This window comes from Hyaena hyaena, unplaced genomic scaffold (assembly GCF_003009895.1).
Source record: "Hyaena hyaena isolate Hyena2069 unplaced genomic scaffold, ASM300989v1 scaffold_467, whole genome shotgun sequence".
Lineage (NCBI taxonomy): Eukaryota > Metazoa > Chordata > Mammalia > Carnivora > Hyaenidae > Hyaena > Hyaena hyaena.
This window is the reverse complement of record NW_024081100.1, coordinates 93,733-115,657: the sequence shown is the minus strand read 5'-3', so window position 1 is coordinate 115,657 and position 21,925 is coordinate 93,733. Positions and strand designations below refer to the sequence as shown.

The 21,925-nt window shown below is 37.5% G+C and overlaps 1 protein-coding gene across 3 annotated transcripts in view; it reads right to left on the bottom strand.

The window, feature by feature from the left end:
- Positions 1-284: 284 nt before the first annotated feature.
- CFAP97 (cilia and flagella associated protein 97) overlaps positions 285-21,925 on the bottom strand; it is a 35,723-nt gene continuing 14,082 nt past the window's right edge. For all 3 annotated transcript variants that reach the window (XM_039253855.1, XM_039253856.1, XM_039253857.1), the window contains exons 3-5: positions 11,843-12,111; positions 3,161-3,311; positions 285-1,829 (exon numbers count right to left, since the gene is read on the bottom strand). In XM_039253855.1, coding sequence (XP_039109786.1) covers positions 1,702-1,829; positions 3,161-3,311; positions 11,843-12,111 — 548 coding nt within the window. In that variant the 3' untranslated portion in view covers positions 285-1,701. The remainder of the gene's footprint in view (positions 1,830-3,160; positions 3,312-11,842; positions 12,112-21,925) is intronic.

Here is a 21,925-nt window from a genome sequence, read left to right as displayed (position 1 = left end):
ATGAAGATTATACTGTAGCCCAAAGAAAGCAGCAGAAAAATCTCAGTAGGTTGTGTTCAGAGAATTTTTTTTTAACACCACTGTTCCACACTTCACAGGCCCTATCCTTTGACGAAAATCTATCAATACTAACTTAAGACCAAGAAACTCTGAATAGGAATTTAGCAAATGCTGTTTGGCTTAAGCCCAAGGTGATTAGGAAAGAAAATTCAGCCCACATGCTACAAAGCTTGAGTTAACTTGGAAAAATAAACACAATTATTATTGTGGCTACAGATCAAGAATTCACATTAAAAAAAGAAAGATTTGGCATTTAATATGGAAAGTTCCCTGTACATTCTAAAGGTATACTGAAAAGGCCAGTAAAGACAAAGTGATAATGACACAGTGATGGCTACAACAGCAGAAGCGGCGGTGACCAAGATGTACTCAGCTGTATGACATGACAGTCCACAGATGGACAGAGAAATATTCTGATTTCAAGAGTCAACTATATGACACCCTATTTGCCATCAGTCATTCAATTAAGATCACCAGGAAGTGCAAAGTGGGACTGGCAAAAACAGTTCTGCCAGGATTCAACTCTAAAGTCTTGACCAAACAAGAAAATTAGCTGACATTTTAAGTAGCCTCAACAAAGTGAAATGTAGGGTATTTCTCCTCTACCATTCATATTTTAACTTGCTTTCTCAGTCCTTAAATATAGTAGCTGGAATTTCTAAAGCTTCAAGACCATGCATTTCTTATTTACCTCCTCTCTGAATACAGTAAATACTAAACGTAACACAACTTGTAACAGTATCCCTTAAAACACTGTTCTGACACAACTCAGGATCTGCTTCTTGGCTTTTCAAACTGGTGGTGCTTCCGTGCTCGACACATACCTGCTTTTGCTTGTGGTGATCCGGTCCTTGGACAACCTATTCACAATGTAGTGGACTGTAGCTCTAAAGTCTACCTCATTTCTTAGCATCATTAGTGGTACTTTACCTGAATGTGGAAGAGGAGCTTCCAAGATGAACTTCCTAATAATACTCACAGCTGGAAATGGTTTGGAATGGTTGCTCACATTTTTAAGATCTAACTCAGCATACTTACTTACACAGAGGTAGTAGATGCCTTTGGTGAATCACAAGGACCACCCTAGTACAAGCTTCTCACAATGTGCTCACCAAATCTGAATCCGCTCCACCAATGAAAACAAATTGCAAGTTTGTTTCATAATAAATATACAATCAAATCTTACAATCAAATTATGAGTTATACCACCTAAATTCTGGAACAAAGATTTTGAAAACAAAGTTATATTTAGGAGCTATGTTCATGGTTTAAAAGTCATAAAAAATTTTAAAAACACATGAAAGAACAACAATGTAGTTAACATCTTGGTCCAACATACAGTGATATTATCACAACTCTTTTGTCACTGTAAGATCTGAATCAATTTCTATGTTGAGAAAACATGCATGCATCTACCATTTCTCTATCAAATACATACACACCTCATAGAAATACATCCTCATAGGAAACACTGATTTTACATTAAACTGTCTTTTTGAAGAAATTTTGCACTGAATTACAATAAAATTGGAACTCACTGTTAAAAACCTTAAATTACAGATGTTTATACAGAGAATTATAGTAATATACAAGAGCACTTCAATAAGACCTGGATGAACAATGTTTGAAGTAAAAGAGTTTTTATAACCAAGCTGTACGAACATTAGGGGGTTTAGGTCTTAGTAGCAGGCCACTGGATGTGTCAAAAACTGGTCGCTCGCTCTTACAACTGAGACCACTGGTGGCACTGGATGTTCTAGAAGCTCCTCCTGAAATATATGAAGAATAAGAAAGAATTTTATTTAAACTAAATACATCCATCATCACCTGATAAACTTCCTCTCCTAATTTAAGTCCAGAATAAATTTTTCTTCCCTATCTCATATGAATTCTTAATAGTTCAGTATGATTCTCAACCAGGAATGCATGTCAGAATTCCCTGTGGAAATTAAAAATATAATAATAAACATGCCCGGACTCTACACTAGACGGTTTGGTTTAGATTTGGGATGGACACGTGTTTTAAAAAGCTGCTCAAGGGGCACTTGGGTGGCTCAGTCGGTTAAGCATCCGACTTCGGCTCAGGTCATGATCTCATGGTTCGAGGGTTCAAGCCCCGCGTCGGGCTCTGTGCTGACGGCTAGCTCAGAGCCTGGAGCCTGTTTCCGGTTCTGTGTCTCCCTCTCTCTCTGACCCTCCCCTGTTCATGCTGTCTCTCTCTCTCTCAGAAATAAATAAAACATAAAAAAAAAAAAAAAGCTGCTAAAATGATTCAAGCAAAAAACCAAAACACTTTATATAATGATTTATACGTTTATGTAGGAAATAATTTACCACATTCAAGGCATAATACCAAGTATGAATTATTGGATTAAGACCCTATCTTAGTCACTGACTATACCATGGAAGTGATGCTTGAAGAATGAAATGAATGAATGAACTCACTAGTCATTTGAGTGTTTAAGACTCACAAGAGCACTGGAAGTTGGGACATCACAGGTGGTTCCAGTTTTCTTCTAATATTGGCTTCTGTTTTTTATAGTTTAGAACGTACACATGGAACATCAGCACAGACTTGCTGTGTCACACACCTTAGCACTAAATGGCCGTTCCATGCTACATTCTGTGGGACACACCACCAGCTGGATGTGTGTTGACCACAGATCAAGCATTAGGAGGGCCTGTGTCTGATGGCTCTACAGACTGCTGATTCATTGGTTTTAACCAGTGAGGAAGACAAAGCACATATAGGGTCTAGAAGATATTACCAATAATTAGCTCATTAGGGGGAATGTTCTGGCAACTATTCAACAGCATTATCTATTCATTCTTCCTTTTAATAAATGTAATAAAATGCCTATTACCGAAGACAGTACTGATATTTTCCATTATTCTATCTTCTTGTTTTTTTTCCTATGCTACCATTACATGCTGTGAGTGAAACCTGAAGTTGAGTGAACACGAGACAAAGCGCACTGGTGAAAAATAAAAGAATGCATTCCAGAAGTCAGCTATTTTAAACTCTATCCAAGTACCTAAGTTATTTATTTTTTAAAAAGGATGAAATACACAAGTACAAATCAATTCTGAATATGCTTACTTAGTGGGGTATACTGGCCAAGAGTTGATCTCACTCGTCTGGAGGATGGAGATGAGCTGAGATAACCCATATTGCGATGGTAGTCCATCAGTTGTTCAGAGCGTTTCATACCAACTGTTGGTTTCACAGATTCAAGCCTTTTCAATAAAGCCTTCATTTAAAGACAATCAATTTGAAAGTCAATGTTAGATAAGAATAAGTTCTAGCAAGAACTCAGCAAAACCTCAGTTTTTAACAAGACAAATACTTAAAATTTTTCATTCCAGTACACTTAACCATAAAGTGTTCTATTAGTTTCAGGTGTACAATATAGTGATTCACCTATTCTACATGTTATTTAGTGTTCATCATGATAAACGTACTATTAATCCCCTTCACCTATTTCACCCGTCCCCCAACCTCCCCTCAGGCAACCATCAATTTGTTCTCTATAATTAAGAGTCTGTTTTTTGCTTGTCTCTTTTTTCCCTTTGTTTGTTTGGTTTCTTAAATTCCACGCAGGAATGAAATCATATGGTATTTGTCTTTATGTGACAGACTTAGCATAATACTCCCTAGCTCCATCCATGTTGCAAATGGCAAGATTTCATTATTTTTAATGGCTAAGTAATATTCCATTGTACATATAACACACCTTTCTTATCCATTCATCTATTTGATGGGCCCTTGAGCTGCTTCCATAGTTTGGCTATTGTAAATAATGCTGCAATAAACACAGGGGTACAGATATCTCTTCAAATTAGTGTTAAATCAGTAAATATTTGAAATTTAGGAAATAAAGATTTTTAAAACACTTTTGAAATACTGTATGAAAAATATTTCAAATAATATACTTTCAGAAAAATCCAAGGGTTTGGGGCACCTGGGTGGTTCAGTCGGTTTAGTCTCTCTGACTCCAGCTCAGGTCATGATCTCATAGTTTGTGAGTTTGAGTGCTGCATTAGGCTGTGTAATGAAAGCTCAGAGCCTGGAGCCTGCTTCGGATTCTGTGTCTCCCTCTCCCTCTTCAAAATAAATAAACATCAAAAAAATTTTTTTAAGAAAAATCTAAGGATTTCACCTATCCGATAAAAACAGTATGGTTTTAACGACTGACCACAGGCACATCTCTTTTTTACGTCAGGTTACAATCTTCAGAAAGGTACTATAAGTGAAAATACATTCAACCTGATTTTCTCAGAGAATGGACCTATATTTACTAATATAATGCTAAAAGCCCAGTGTGTTCAACCGTGGGTTCAAGCACAAACCTATCCAAGCTACTATAAGCTCTATATATGAATACAGAGCACTGGCTTTCAAGCTGTTTACTTTCCAGCTGTGCCCCAGCTGGACACTGAGAGAGGTCAAGTGGGCAGGCCTCTCAGGTCCCTGCTCCCAGTTTCTACCAGTCCATCTATGCTTTCCATGTTTCCTGTTTCATATACTAAAGATTCTTCATAAAATCTAGTTTGGAAAAAAAAAAAGTTTTTACTCTTAAGAAATCTGAAAATCACCTATTGTAACTTTTATTTTATTAAAAAAATTTTTTTAAATTTATTTATTTTGAGAGACAGAGAGAAGTGAGGAGGAGAAATCCCAGGCAGGTTCCATGCTGACAGCACCGAGCCTGATGTGGGGCTTGAACTCATGAACTGTGAGACCATGACCTGAGCTGAAACCAAGAGTCGGGCACTTAACCAAGTGAGCCACCCAGGCGCCCCTACTATAACTTTTAAATGGATATATAAACCAACTAGCCAAGACAACATAATACCCAATAACATGGTGTTTTCTTTAATATGATTCCCTAACAGAATCTAATGTGTAACATTCCTAATTTTATTTTCTTTCCTCATATATTTGAAGATAGGAAGTTTCTTGTTTCATTTTCACAGGCATTGTTGAGAAGGGAATATTTAAGCAGACCAAATGGATCAAGGAATTGATCCATGGATGTTTTATTATCTCCTTATTGAGTTTAACTATCTCTGTAGCAAGTCGATCTTCATTTGAAAAGAGAATGCTTGTTCAGCACTCAGATTCCCATTAAAAAATCAGCCTCCTGAATTCAGTCACAAGACAAATTTTTTCTGCACAATCTTTTTTTTCCTTCTGCCTCAACTTAGTTTTCTTTTTATTATGGCAAAGTATCCATAAAATTCACCATTTTAGGCATACAATTCAGTGGCGTTTAGTATATTCACATCACTGTGAACCATCACCACCAACCAAATCCAGAACTTATTTTCAACTTTGTGTTTGCTCTAATCAGTTTCACCCGCACCCTTCTATTCTGACTGGTGTCCCGATTAATTCCAGAGAAGTGATAGATGGTAGAAGAACAAGTCAAAATACTGCAGAGAGCTGTTAAGAAAAGGGAGAAGGAAGGTGTCACAGAAATAAAGGGAGCCTGGAGACAAATGGCAGTAGTCTAGAGCACATGAAGCAGGACACTGACCGAGATCTCAGCCTGCCAGCTCTTTTCTGCATGAAATGACCTTTCTCAGTTTTTACCTTCCAAGGCCACAGCAGACCTAATTCCCTCAGAAAGCCAGACTCAACTAGAGTTAATGCAAATTTTCTTTGCTAAGCTGACACTTATGATTTAAACATAGTTCCATCTGTAAAGTCTATGGTCTTGCCATCAGAGCATGTGGTCTTTCTCTCACTGTACATAGAGAAGCTGTATAATTTAGGGGCAACCCCCCCTAAGATTTTATCTTTTCTACCTACAGTCTGTAACTGCTCTGAGCTAATGTAAAACACTGGAAGGATAGAAGAAAACATAAAATACTGCCCTGTAATTTATAGTTTGGATAAGAAGATAATACTACTGCATGCCTGAGTGAGAGATTTATAACTGAGTAAGAAATTTCCTATGCATCACACTGTGTATTTTGCTAGGAAGGTATCATTTGCTGTCATCTGATTATCCTATTAACTACCCTCTGAGCTATGGAGGGGGAGGGGGGAGTAGACAGGACAGAAAATTTGATATTTTCAGTTAACTACTAATTCTGTTTTTTGATAGTAGAAGCCTATCTTTTAGATAAATTAATTTCCTAAATTTATTTATTTGGCTAGATGTTTCTTTTTAAAATTTTAATAAAATTGCAGTGCTTATCCACCAGATGTAAAACATAAAGTAATATGATCACAATCAATTTTGAATTTGACAATAAGGCAAAGAATAAACCCATTCTGTTGTCCTGATATGTCACTTATCAAGTTTACATGCAGAAATTTTGGGTCTTCGAGAGAGAAAGAGAGAGAGAGAGAGAGAGAGAGGGAGGGAGGGAGGGGAGTGGGTCAGCTTTCCAATCACATGGAGCCATACCACTGGTGTGTCATGAATATAACAAGCTAAGCAGAAGCTACAGGGATGATTTTAAATAGAAATAGCTCTTGCTTTTAGAAACTATGAAAATATGAAGTACTGATAACTGTAAACTGTAAAATCAAAAGTAGATTCATTTTAATATAGTAAACAATTGAGAACTTCTGGGTAAAACTTAAAAATGACAATTCAAAATATTCTGACATTCGTATCAGAATGAACAAATATGTAAGCTATCTAATCAGAAAAACCTGGATTTAAATCCTGGCTCTGCCCCCGATTATATGACCATATGACTTGATTTGGGTATTAACAATGAAATAATCTCTAAGAGTCAGTTTTAAGCAGTAAATGAAATAATGTGTATAGAATGCTCACAGCAGTACCTGGCATTTGGTACAGATATATTAAACATTAATGCTATCATTGACATTGCTTTGTATTATTTTCTAGTTTTCTAACATGCAATAGTATTATCTTCCTAAATTATAAAGTATATGACATGGCAGTATTTTTAGATATTTTTATATTCCTTCCAGTGTCTTATAGATCATAGCAGACATTAAACATGTTTCACGAATTGAGAAATGGTAAGAATGGCTACTTATATTCCAATTTGTGTTTACAAAACCTTAGAACTTTCAATCTTAGAATCTACTACTCAAATCAGATTCTTTTTTTTCTTTTGTAATTTATTGTCAAGTTGATTTCCATATAACACCTAGTGCTCATCCCAAGAAGTGCCCTCCTTCATACCCATCACTTGCTTTCCCCTCTCCCCCACCCCCATCAACTCTCAGTTTGTTCTTAGTATTTAAGAGTCTCTTAATGTTTGCCTCCCTCCCCTCCCCCATGGTCGTCTGTTAAGTTTCTCCTATTACACATATGAGTGAAAACATAGTATCTGTCCTTCTCTGCCTGACTTATTTCACTTAGCATAACACACTCGAGTTCCATTCACGTTGCTACAAATGGGCAGATTTCATTCTTTCTCATTGCCGTGTAGTATTCCATTATATAGATAAACCACATCTTCTTGATCCATTCATCAGTGGATGGACATATAGGCTCTTTCCATGATTCAGATATTGTTGAAGTTGCCACTATGAACACTGGGGTACATGTGCTCCTATGCATCAGCACTCCTGTATCCCTTGGATAAATTCCTAGCAGTGCTACTGCTGGGTCATAGGGGAGTTCTATTGTTAATTTGAGGAACCTCCACACTATTTTCCAGAGGGGCTGCACCCGTTTACATTCCCACCAACAGTGTAGGAGGGTGCCCATTTCTCCACATCCTCGCCAACATCTAGAATCTCCTGATTTGTTCATTTTAGCCACTCTGACTGGTGTGGTTATCTCAGTGTGGTTTTGATTTGTATTTCCCTGATGATGAGGGATGCTGAGCATCGTTTCATGGGTTTGTTGGCCATCTGGATGTCCTCTTTGGAGAACTGTCTGTTCATGTCTTCTGCCCATTTCTTCACTGGATTATTTGTTTTTTGGGTGTGGAGTTTGGTGAGTTCCTTATAGATTTTGGATACTGGCCCTTTATCTGATATGTCATTTGCAACTATCTTTTCCCATTCTGTTAGTTGCCTAATAGTTTTATGGATTGTTTCCTTTGCCGTGCAAAAGCTGTTTATCTTGATGAGGTCCCAATAGTTCATTTTTGCTCTTGATTCCCTTGCCTTTGGGGATGTGTACAGTAAGAAACTGCTGTGGTTGAGGTCAAGGAGATTGTTTCCTGCTTTCTCCTCTAGGGTTTTGATGGTTTCCTGTCTCACTTTCAGGTCCTTCATCCATTTTGAGTTTATTTTTGTGTATGGTGTGAGAAAGTGGCCTAGTTTCATTCTTTTGCATGTTGCTGTCCAGTTCTCCCAGCACCATCTGTTAAAGAGGCTGTCTTTTTTCCACTGAATACTCTTTCCTGCTTTGTCAAAGATTAATTGGCCATACATTTGTGGGTCCAATTCTGAGTTCTCTATTCTATTCCATTGGTCTATGTGTCTGTTTCTGTGCCCATACCATACTGTCTTGATAATTACAGCTTTGAGGCAGAGGCGAAAGTCTGGGATTGTGATGCCTCCCAGTTTGGTTTTTTTCTTCAATATTACTTTGACTATCCGGAGTCTTTTGTGGTTCCACACAAATTTAGGACTGTTTGTTTTAGCTTACTCAAATCAGATTCTAATAATGAATCCCAAAATAGTTTGTCCAAATATTTTTTTCTATTTCGGAAGTATCATTCTTTTTGGAAAGAAAACTAACCCAGCCTGAATCCTGTCCATCTCTGGAAATAGAAAAGTTAAAACAAATGAATGAATAACGTGTTAATGATTTCTGCAGTTGTCAGCAGACTGGAAGTGCTTCATTATTTCTAAAGTGATAAAGCAAAGACCTTGAAGGACATTAAAGAGTAACAAACATCCTATAGTCTCTTTTGCCACTTGTGCATGAATTAGTTTTTGATTTAGAGCTGAAATGTCCAAGGCTACTATCCACTGAGGCTACACAGCATTTGAAATATAGCCAGTCCAGACCGTGATAAGCTCTAAATGGAAAATGTACGACAGATTTCAAAGACTTAGTACCCCTCCAAAATAATTTCATCATTAATTTTTTTATATTGGTTACACTTTAAAATGTAGTATTTTGAATTTATTCAGTAAATAAAATAGTTTATCGGAATTTCATTAAAAAAATTTTTTTAATGTTTATTTCTGAGAGACAGAGCACAAGCAGGGGAGAGGCAGAGAGAGAGGGGGACACAGAATCCAAAGCAGGCTTTGGGCCCTAAGCTGTCAGCACAGAGCCCAATGCAGCGCTCGAACTCATGAACCGTGAGACCATGACTTGAGCCAAAGTCATGGTCCTAACTGAGTGAGCCACCCAGGTGCCCCAAAATCTCATCTTTCCTTTTGACCTCTATTACTAGAAAATTTTTAATTATACATGTGACTCACATTATATTTCTACTGTTCTCAAGTATACTAAGTAAGATCTTCCTATGAAATGGGACAAAAATACTGCTCACATATACAAACTACTATGTATACAAAGTAAAAACAGTAAAACAATGGTAATTTTCCATTGTTTATTAAAATAGCTAAAATGTACAACTGATTTCAGGGATGACAGAAGCTGTAAAAAGAGGCTGCTAATAGTTTTCATCCTAATCATATACAGAATAGTCACTATACACTAATGGTTTCAACTGTTCAAAAGTAAACCCAGGTTCTGCAAAAAGATATACATAGAATTGCCTTATGATCCAGCAATTCCACTCTTAGGTATATGCTCAAAGGAACTGAAAGCTGACACTTGAAAAGATATTTACAATATCAGTATTCATTACAAAATTACTCACAAACAGCCAAAAGGTGGAACTAACCCAAGTTCCCATCAACAGATGAATGGATATTCAAAAGGTGATGCATACATATAAGGGAATATTATTCAGCCAGAAAAAGGAATGAAGCTCTGGTACATGCTACACATGAATGAACCTTAAAAACATTATTTGGAGTGAAATAAGCCAGACATAAAACCACAAATTATTGTCTTATTCCAATTATATGAAGCCTAAATTAGGCAAATTCAGAGAGACAGAAGGTAGATTAGAGGTTTCTTGAAGGGAAGGGGGGAAAAGAAGGTTATTAATAGGTACAGGGTTTCTGCATGGGTGACGATAAAAGTTTTGGAAATAGTGCCACTGAAGTGACCACTTAAATCAGGTAAAATGGCAAATTTTACATTATATCTGTTTTACTGTAACTTAAAAAAATTAACAAGACACCAGAACCCTAAATGATTATGGTATGTGCACTGTATCTCGAAAAGCTGTTAAAAAAAAGGTAACCCCAAAGCTAGGTAACTTGCATATGACTCTGCTACCTGCTAGCTGTCTGACCTTGAGCACTCCCTGTGTCCCACTGTCTCATTTGTTCCTCCATGACAACAGCAATTACGTCATTAGGTTGCTATGAGGATTAAATGACCTAAACTTTGTAAAATAGTATGTACTATGAACTACTGTTAAATAAAATGGGCTCCAGAGTCATGTGGGAGAGTAAAAATAAACAAAAAAGGTAAACCCAAATGTTCATGACATAATTTCAAAATTTCCTAAGTCATGAATGAATCTTAAACAATTGCCACAGTCCTGTGCAGAAAGCTACCATGTAGCTCACTGCCCACAGCCTCATTTCAGCTTGCTCTGTTGCTACCTACTCGCTGCCACACGCAGGGTAACCCTCCCCAAGGGTTTAAGACTTTACCGGTCCTTGTAAATACACCATCCCAGCTCCCCAGCTCTTGGGATTAGTGATGGAAGTAAAAATTTTTACCAGGGTTGGTACAAGTTCAAGTAAGCACATGGTCAAATAGGACTTTATGGGTGACAAAATATAATGAGGCTGAATTCTGCAAACCGTTTTAGTAATTTTAATAATAGCTTTATTAATTATTTTAGCTCTGAATTTATGACACCACTACGGTCTAATTTTGGTTTAGGACACCACCTGTATTTAAAGTCTTTAAAGTCTTGGCTCAGCCATTTACTCAGTAGCTCTGTGTCCCTGGGCTAGTTATTTAATCCCTTTAGGTCTCAGTTATGTCATCAGTAAAATGTGGATAAAAACAGTACCTACCTGAAAGAATTATTGTCAGAATTCAATACGCTAACATTTGGAGACACTTAGAACAATGCCTGGCATTTAGTTAAATGCCCAGTAAACACCTGCAATTGTTATGAATGGAGTTTTATGAAGAAAATGGTATGTTATGAATAATAGTTTTAGTATGAAGATTTTCAACAGTCCATATACTCCTCACAAAATCACAGTTTAGTTAATGATTTTTAATAATCAATGTCTTTCATACATTCAAGTAGCAGATTACCAAAATTTGACCTCTTTGAGATGTATTTATCCTTTAAAATAAATAATATGTAAATTATTTTGACTTCCAAGGCTACAATAAAGTGAAATAGATTTAGATTGTGACTTAATACTTCACAAAAGATACATGTATCTGATCACTGAAATACCATTTCCTATGCTACTGCAGAGATTTAACACACCTAGCCAAATATATATAAATACAGCTTTTCAATAATTTCATCTAACATTCCCTCAAAATCTAGCTTGATGACCAAAAGAAACCCACAGAAAAACCAAAAACCCAACCACCTACTGTATCTTCCAGCTCGTGGCTCATTATGTATTTCACTCCATATATATCCATGCTTACCTGTATATAATTAAGTATGAAAATGTGGCTGTATCTGGTTTCCTGTAAGTTGGTCTTATAAATCATTACCATTTATTTTCTTTGATGACTAAAAAATTTTAGTTACTTACCAAATTTTCTCTTTCAATCCTTTGCTGTTCCCTCTGCCTGTTGAGGGCACTGTGATATAACTTAGGGGGATGAACAATCGATCTTCTAGGTATTGTACTTCTGCTTCCTGACTTTTCAGCCTGTCTTGAGAGTTCTTTCAAAAGCCTCTGATTTTCCCTATCAATTTGTCTCACCTCCTCTCTTGTGAAAGAGTAGTTTTTCCTTGGTGCTACTGAAGGCTGATCAAAGTGGTGTCTCTGTGGTCCTTTTTTATCTAATTGCAGAAAAGCTAAAGTGAACAAGGAAAGAGAACTGAACAAGGCACACGGCAACATGATGGCACATACTATACACTAAAGCTGTAACTCTCAGAAATGGAAACTATGTTAAGTCATGAAAAGGTATGTATGAAATAGTGTTAATGATATCCACACTACAATTATGTAGAAAAAAAAATCACAGGCAGTCTAGAGTTTCACATTCTGATGGTTCTTTGGAAATAAAACCTATACATTCAACTGTGAAAATATTTTAATAAGAACTGTAGATGGCATGAGTTTTAAGGAAGGTATAATTTATGGACAATGCCCTTGTCATGTCCATTTTATGTTTCCCTAAAGCAGCTTAGTAGTTGGGGAGGTCAGAAACCTCTGGTTGAGTGCACCAAATACACTGTAATACAGTACTTCAATTGAGGCAGTTTGTGGATTACAGGGCACACTTAGAAAATAAAATGTCCTCAGGGTTCCTGGCTGGCTCAATAGGTAGAGGGGATTATGACTCTTGATCTTGGGATCAAGCCCCACACTGGGTGCAGAGATTATTTAAATAAATAAATAATCTTAAAAGTAAATAAATAAATAATAGATAAGATAGGTAGACTGTGTACTCAGCAATGACTGACGGGAAACAATGGTTAAAAACTGGGGAAAAACAAACCCAGAATATTCTGAAACTTTCAACTTAATGTGAAAATACTTTATGATCTTGATATTAAGACAAATACAGTAAGTCAAGTATTTCATTCATAATTAAACACATGCCAAAATAAACACATTATATAAAAGGAGTTTTAAACCAATAAAAATATTTTGCACAGTACTGTTACCAAGTGAAATTTTATCAACATGTTAAATTTCCATATTTTAACAATTTTCTGTAAGTGACAATTGTTACTAAACATTTGTTATAAGTTTCTAAAAATATTAAGCTTGCTAAATGTTTCGGCTTAACTCTGTACTAGCCATGAGTAAATTATATCAGATTAACTGACTGGAACCTTTGATTTTTTTTTTTTACAGTATTTTTTTAAAGTAGCTGTTATTTATTTTTACTTGAGTACCTTTAATTCTTTAACTTCCTCAGCATTTTACACTGTTAAATGCACAGTGCTATAAGAGGAAAAGATATTTTTTTAACACATTTTAAAATGTATCTGGTGCAGAAAAGTCAAATTATTTGAACATGGTCAAAAGAACTAGAAGTCTACTTCCTACATTTTAACTAAAGACTATCAAAGATTACAGAAACTTTAAAAAAAAAGATTAACAGTGGCTTTCTGATAGGAAAAAATTGTTGAAAATCAATCATACCAAGTTAATGGCAAACCTTGAACATATTTAGAAAGATATAGGTACACTGTACATATTATCTTGCTTCCAAGAAATGTACATTTTTTAGAATTGAATAAGGTTTCTAGATTAAATATGCCACACATGAAAGCTTTTAAAATTAAATGTGAAAGGGAATTAAAAGCTATTGTCTGAATGGCATTTAAGAAAGTTGTTAGGGGGCACCTGGGTGGCTCAATCCGTTAGGCCTCTGACTTCTTGCTTTTGGCTCAGGTCATAATCTCGCAATTTCATGAGTTCGAGCCCTGCCATGGGCTCTGTGCAGGCAGCATGGAGCCTGACTGGTATTCTCTTTCACTTGCTCTCTGCCCCTTCCCCACTTGTACTGTCTCCGTCTCTCTCAAAATAAGTAAAACTTTAAAAAAAAAAAAAAACTCTTAAAAGTTTTTTAGAAGTAAAATAAGGTAATAGCAAAACAATAAGTAGAAGAAAGGAAGTTCAATCTAATGCATTAAAAACAATTGTGCTGTAATGCTCCATGATGGGAAAAGTATTTATGGAGTGCTCATAGCTCATATACTCATACTAGTTATCACTAGTACATTTTTTTAAAGTGGCTATATATGCTTTACTATGAGACAAACTCAAATACTTGATCCTTTTTCTTTTTTTAAAATTTGTTTAATGTTTTATTTATTTCTGAGAGAGAGAGAGAGAGAGAGAGAGAGAGGCAGGCAGCATGAGCAGGGGAGGGTCAGAGAGAGAGGGAGATACAGAATCTGAAGCAGGCTCCAGGCTCTGAGCTAGCTGTCAGCACAGAGCCCGACATACGGCTCAAACCCACGAACCGTGAGATCATGACCTGAGCTGAAGTGGGATGCTTAACTGACTGAGCCACCCAGGTGCCCCCAAACAGCATTTTTTAAAATTTTACATGTGATGCTATCACTGGAAATTTTATTCCAACCATATTAAGTCTTTACTCATATAATATTAGTTCTTTAAAAAAAAAATCCTGTGGGCATATTCATGACCCCTATTAAAAAAAAATGGTATTTTCTTTTTAAAGTTATTTTTTAGGAGTGCCTGGGTGGCTCAGTCTGTTAAGCATCCAACTTTGGCTCAGGTCATGTTCTCAACAGTTCGTGAGTTCAAGCCCCACATCAGGTTCCACACTGATAGTGTGGAGGAGGCTTTATATTCTCTCTCTCTCTCTCCCCCCCCCCACCACATGCATGCAATCTTTCTCTCAAAATAAATAAACTTAAAAAGATAAAAGTTATTTTTTAAAGGTTTAAAGAAAAATCCAACACTTGTAGCTGAGAGGTCACAATTCAAAGAATAAAAACTGAATTTACTAAATTTCTTTGTCTTCTTCATGAACTTGTCAGATGAGAAATTCTGTGACATTCTTCCAGTCCCCTTCTTTTGAATCTAGGCAGGCTTGTGACTGTGTGGACCAGAACAATACAGCCAAAAGTGTGGCTTCCAAGGCTAGGCAAAGGAAGAGATGTACCCCCATCAAACCCCCAACCTGGTTTGCTGGGACACTTTTACTTGGGGCCCTGAACCACCCTCTGTGTCTAACTAGCCTGAAGCTGCCATGTTGTGAGGAAGTCAAACCACATAAAGGGGCCACATAAATGTGTAGGCATTATGATCCTAGTCTTTTAACTCATCCTAGGTTACTGCTTTTACACATCTAAGTTTTGTGTTTCATTAGCAGAGCAATAGTAACTAATACAACATTTAGTACCAGGAATGGGAGTACTACTACAACAAAAACCTAAAATACTAGCTTTGAGACCAGCTGGCATTAGAGCTGGAAGAGTTTGGAGATTGTTTTAGCAATACTGTTGCCTGTGATGACAAGGAAAATGGAAAAAATACCTGCCACTGGTGGATTTGGCTAAGTAGATCCCCACACAGGATGCTGAAAGTTATCAATGGCTTATCTTATCCATAATAATGAAAAAGGAGAGAGATGAGCTAAAAACAAGGAACCAATCAGTTTGGAGTTAAAACATACAATATAGGGGCGCCTGGGTGGCTTAGTCAGTTGAGCGTCCGACGTCGGCTCAGGTCATGATCTCATGGTTCGTGGGTTCGAGCTCCGCGTCGGGCTCTGTGCTAACAGCCAGATCAGACCTGGAGCCTGCTTCTGATTCTGGGTCTCCCTCTCTCTCTCTGACCCTCCCCTGCTCTCGTTGTCTCTCTCTGACTCTCAAAACAAACATACAATATAGAAGAACTAGGCCTTATGGGATTCAAAAATACAACTACCACTCCTTCCTAATCTCTCCTGGCAGAATACCATCCCAGTACTCAAAGAGCTATGACTAAGGAACCACGAGTGAGGTTCAGCTGCACCTAGACCTGATTTAGACCCTCGAAGTCAAGGTTGGGCATGGAGGATCTTTGAAAAGGGGGAATGTATTTTTTTATGTTTAAAGTAATGTAAATCAACGTGTTGGATTGAAGAGGTTTTCAAACATGTCCATAGGCTACCTGACAGTCCTCCCATTAGGAAAGAGGGTATATGTCCCTCCCTCTTAAATCTGGGAAGGTTTATAACCATTTAAACTAATGGAATATGGAAGAAATGATGCTGTATAAATAGTATGATCACATTCTGAGGCTAGGTCATAAAACGTGATGAGGTTTCTGCTTTGTTTCTTTCAACACCATACTTGGAGCCTTGAGTCACTGTGTTAAGAAGAAGAAATCTAGCTACACTGAGGCTGTCATATGTGAAGAAGCCAGGACATTTGCAAAAGCTACACAGGGGCCTGGTCTTTCAGTCACTGCCTAGCACTCAGCTGATTCTAGTCCCCAGCACTGCCTTTGAGTCTCTCCACACCCCAAGTGCTGGGGTAATTTGTTATGCAGCAACAGTACCTCGTATTTCATCACTTTAAATATTGTGTAATAGGCAAGATACATGTGGACCATGTTTAGCCCATAAGCAGGCAGTTATGTTTTTTGTGTGCAGGATGTAATTAATCGATCAGTCTTTCACAGCGATTATGGCTCTGTCCATTTCATGATTCAGTTCTGTTTTGCTTTTTTATCAATGTTTTTGGTATATTTGATCAGTTTATTAATGTAAAACACTTTTCTGTCCCTGTAGTGCTTTTCATGTGTTGAGTTCTATTTTGTATACTGTTAGGATTGATACTTCTTTCATTCTCCTTGTCAATACTGCCTTGACTTTCATTCTTCCTAATATTTAAACTGTCTTTTTACGTTGTATTTGATTTAAATTCTTAAAGATATTCTGAAAATATCTTCTGGTAAGTTAAAGCCATCTACTTATACTGATTGATCTCTTCCTACAATCTTTCTTTTTTGTTTTTTTTAAAGTTTATTTTGAGAGAGTGTGCAACTGAGCAAGGGAAGGGCAGAGAGAGGGAGAGAGAACCCGAAGCGGCTCCACACTGTCAGCACAGAGCTCAACGCGGGACCTGATGTCATAAACCACAAGATCATGACCTGAGACAAAATCAAGAGTCCAATGCTTAAGTGACCAAGCCACACAGGTACCCCATCTTCCTTTTTTTAAATGCTTTGTTATTTTTTCCCATTGTTTCCCCTTTAGAAACATTGACTATGTTAGGTTTTTTTTCCTCTAATGTACCGCAAACCATATATTCTAATTACATCCTTTTAGAATAAAAGTTATGTTTTTTGGTTTCAGGACCCCTTTACACACCTAAAGATTATTGAGGACCCCAAAGAACGTTTATGTGAGCTACATCTATCAATATTTACTATGTTAGAAATTAAAAGTAGGGGGCACCTGGGTGGCTAAGTCGGTTAAGTGACGCTTGATTTCAGCTCAGTTCATGATCCCAGGGTCGTGGATCAAGCACTGCATCGGGCTTGGCACTGACAGGGTAGAGCCTGCTTGGCATTCGTTCCCTCTCTCTCTCTGCCCCTTCCTGACTCACAGCTGCTCTCTCAGTAAATAAATAAACAAACAAACATTTAAAAATATTAAAAGCAGGGATGCCTGGGTGGCTCATTCGGTTGAGGGCCCCAACTCTTGATTTTGGCTCAGGTCATGACATAACAGGCATGAGACAGAACCCTGCATGGGGCTCCGCACGTAGTGTCCAGCCTGCTTGAGAGTCTCTCTGCTCCCTCCCCTTCAGTCTCTCTCAAAATACACTTAAAAAGAAGAAATTAAAAATAAAAAATGTAAAGATATTAATTTATCTGAAAATAATAAATCAGCGATAGGTTAATACCTAGTCTTTTATTTTAAAAAAATGAAAAAACATTAGCAAGGAGAGTGGAAGATTTAGTTCTCCTATTTTAACGCCTGCCTTAATGGGAAACCACTGGATCCACATGTCTGCTTCTGCACTCACTGCAGGGCGCAATCACTGTAGTGCAGCCCCTGCAACAGCCATTGTGCACACGAGACGGAAGAGCAGGTATAAAAGGCAAATCATGCCTTCGTTTTATTAGAGGAAATAGTGTTGTCCTTGCAGCTCCTCTCTAAAAAATCACTGAGCTCTGTTTCAAGTATTATGCCCTTCATCTAGGAGTCTGGTGCCTCTCGCTGATTTTAGCTTTTCTCCAAAGTTCAGTAATGGCAGTGATCCGAGGATGTCTGAGATTTCCTGCTCACCTATCTGAACCCTGCTTGCTGCAGCCGGCCAGGAAAGGGATGAGCGGTGCTGCCAGGGAGGATGGTCGGCCAGGAGCTAATCTCAGGAAGGGCAGCCCCTTCCTCAGGGAGTGTACCAGGGCCACGCCCTCCCCTACAGTTAAGGCACTTCTTCATTCCCACCTGTGGTGCTATCAGCTGAACAGTGTCACCACTTTCTGTACTCATCAGTGCCACCTTAATCTCATTTCTTTCTCTTTCATTAGTTTTTCCTCTCAGGATACATCCTCTAATGATGTATCTAATTATTTCACATAGAATATAGGCAGTAAAATTTGAGGTGGTGCATTTCTAAAATGTGTCTATTCTGCCCGCCAGATTCTTCCTAAACTGACCTAATTTCACCTGTACAAAGTATGAAAAATACCTTCAAATGTGGTCATATCAACTTATTCACTGTTCTCCAAACATGAGAGATTCATGCCAAAACTCAACGCATAAACTTTTGTTTACTCCACTTTAAAAATGTTCTGCCTGCCTATTCAGTGCTTTACAGCCCAATGTCAAAGAACTAATTCCAACCACATCTTTTCAACATTTAAATAGCCAAGGCAGGCTTGGGGTGGGGTGGGAAGTCCCCGCCAAATCAGACACGTAACAGAGCTAAAAGAGGCTGGAATATTTAGAAATCCTACTAAACTTTCCAGGTCTACCATAAAGATATATAAAATAAACAAATAAGAAAATAAAGTCAGACATCTAATAATGCGAGTCCACACTAATCTTCCCTTCTCATAGTTCTCAAAGAACCCCAGAACTCTGAACTTAGAATACACCTTAGCAACCTATGTCAATGACCTCATCCTATAAATGAAGAAACTGGGGCACAGAATAGTTAACTTTTTATCTATTGTCATGTGGATAAAACCCAGAAGCTAAAAATCTTCTGATTCCACTTCTAGAATTTTCTTCACCTCACTTTGTAAGTTCAATATTTTATCACTGTTCTCTGGCCTATAACTGGGATATTTGATTTTACATTCTTCAATTAAGCTTTGTTTCACAGGCTTAATATTTTATAGTTCAAATTTACAAACTTGTTAACAAGTTTATTTTAAACCAATAAATAACATTAACACTGTTAGCTCTGCAGGCATCCCTCACTATCTGAACTCTGGCCCAAGAGTTGTTCTAATAGCTCACTAACTTTTTTACTGAAAACAATAAACTATTTGAATGTAATGTTTACACCGAAAGGGTGTAGAGTATGCTGTGTTCCCATCTCAGCTGTTCTCTGATAGCATCACATCTCTTGCTCACAATTTCTAAGATGTGGTATGCACGACCACTATTGTCTTCTTCACTTGAAGTGGAAAAAGTTAAGAAGAAATTAGCTGAGCCAAAGAGACCTAGAAGAACCCATACAGTGTAAATTGAGTGATAAAGTGTATTGAGAAATGAATGCAGAAAAGGCATAAGCTGGCCATGCACACATCTCTATCTTACCAGTTCCAATGTTTTAGTTTTATGGGGAAAAATCAAGAAATCTTATGAAAATATTCTTGGATCTGAAAAACAGTGGATCAATGGAGCATGAACAATAATTTTAAAAGACAGAAGAAGTACTTCATGCAATAGGCTGTTAGCCATAATTAGTGTTTAAAATCTTTTTCTGTTAAAGGGGTGCTTGGGTGGCTCAGTCATTTAAGTTCCGACTCTTGATTTAAGCGCAGGTCATGATCTCACAACGTGAGATCAAGGCTGGCATCAGACTCTGTACTGACAGCTCAGATCCTGGAGCCTGCTTAGGATTCTGTGTCTCCCTCTCTCTCTGCCCCTTCCCTGCTCACATGCTCTCTCTCAAAATAAGTTAATAAATGTCAAAGAAAATTTAAAAGAAATAAATAAAATCTTTTACTGTTATAAAGGAACCCTTGTGTATTAAGGGCTCCAGTAACAGATGTACCAAGTGGCAAAATGCCACCTTCGTTCCTGTACCTCTAAAAGCTCTGAGCACTACTATAATCAGGTTACTCAGATCAGGATTCCCTACTGTGTAGCAGTATGAATAAATTTTCCTTCTACATTTAGCTCAGTTTCTGTGTTTAAACAGTATTTCAGTGCTTCAATTCTATTTAGAGGAACTGTTTAGGGATTTGTGGTGGGAAAAATGTTTAGGCTTTCCATATCCAACTAAGTTTAAAAAATGAATTAGAAAGGAATAATGATAGATACCTGTATTGTTTTTCAATGAAACCAAATAGTTTTTTTGTGTCTTGAATCTCAACACTATGGTCCTTGGATCAGCACTAGTATCACCACCAAGCTGACGAGAAAGTTTCTACTCCAGGGGTGCCTGGTGGCTCAGTTGGTTAAGCGTCTGACTTCAGCTCAGGTCATGATCTCTGGTTCATGGGTTCGAGCCCCGCATCCAGCTCTGTGCTGACAGCTCTGAGCCTGGAACTTGTTTCAGATTCTGTGTCTCCTTCTGTCTCTGACCCTCCCCAACTCGTGCTGTCTCTCTGTCTCAAAAAGTAAAATATTAAAAAAAAAAAAAAAGGTTCTACTCTAGATTTAATGAACCAGAATCTGCATTTTAAGAGGTTCCCAAGGACTTGTATGCATAGTGAAGTTTGAGAAACCTTGGCCTAGCAGATAAAGTTGGATGCCCAATTAGCATACATTTCTACTTTCCTACTTTAAAAAAAAAAAAAAAGTATTTATTTTGAGATAGAGAGAGCAGGTGTGCGCGAGCATGAGTGAGTAGGGGAGAGGGGAAGAGAGAATCCCAAGCCAGCTCTGTGCTGTCAGTGCAGGGCCCGACACAGGGCTATATCTCAAGAACTCAACCATGAGATCCTGACCTGAGTGGAAATCAAGAGTCGGCTGGACACTTAATCACCCAAGTATCCCTCCTTCTTTTTACTTCTTAACAAGTCTTCTCACCCCCACTTCCCTTTGAAAGGCACCTACCTATCCCTTTCCCAGGAAGCCATGTCCTTAAGGGGAAGCTGACTTTCCTTCTGACTCCTACCCCTAACTCCAGGGTGAGTGACTGGCCCACAATAATCCCATTCCTCTTGCCAATGAATGTTTTAGGAATAGGAGTGTTACCCAATTCTGGGCAATAAGACATCAGTGAGTCAGCTGAGAGTGCTTCTTTAAAGTTTCCCCCATCCTGAGAAAGCCAGAGGAAGAAACCGTTTCCCTTTCTCTGGCATCATCATGTCTGGGTATGAATACTAAAAACTGTTGCAGACATCTCCTACTAGCCTTAGAATGAAACCAACACCACACAGCTGGTTAAACACAGTGGTAGAACTTGGGTCTCTGAGGACATTTTTGAGCCAATGAATTGGTCAACTCTCAAGCGTGATTTATTTCTAGAATTCTTGTTAGGTGAGAAATATTGTTTCCAAATTCAACCTAATATAAACAGATAATTAACAGTCGTGAACAAAAAAGCTCAGTCATCACAAACTATTTTCCATTAGATGGGTTTTTAAAATCTGGCAATTCTTAAGAGTCATGGGCCTTCTTCCTAAAAGAAACTTTTTTATTGGATGTGTCCCCCACCCCACCAATTCCTAGGATAGAGTAGTGCTGATAATTTGTGGAATCAAAAAGTACTTATAAAAATAAAAAATGCAACAGTGGGTCCTTAAAATGCAAATTATAACTTAAGCAAACAGTATTTAGAAAACACTATAAAACCTACAAGTTATATTATACATTTTCATTAATCTTCTGTAACATTTCTTTCTAATATACATTCACACTTTTTTTATACCTAACTTTTAAGAAAATTTTATGAGATATTTTATATGCCAAATGTTAGTTTGATACATATAAAAATTTTTTTCTTTAAAAACTTTTAAATGTTTTTTATTTTCAACAGAAACAGACACATGTATGAG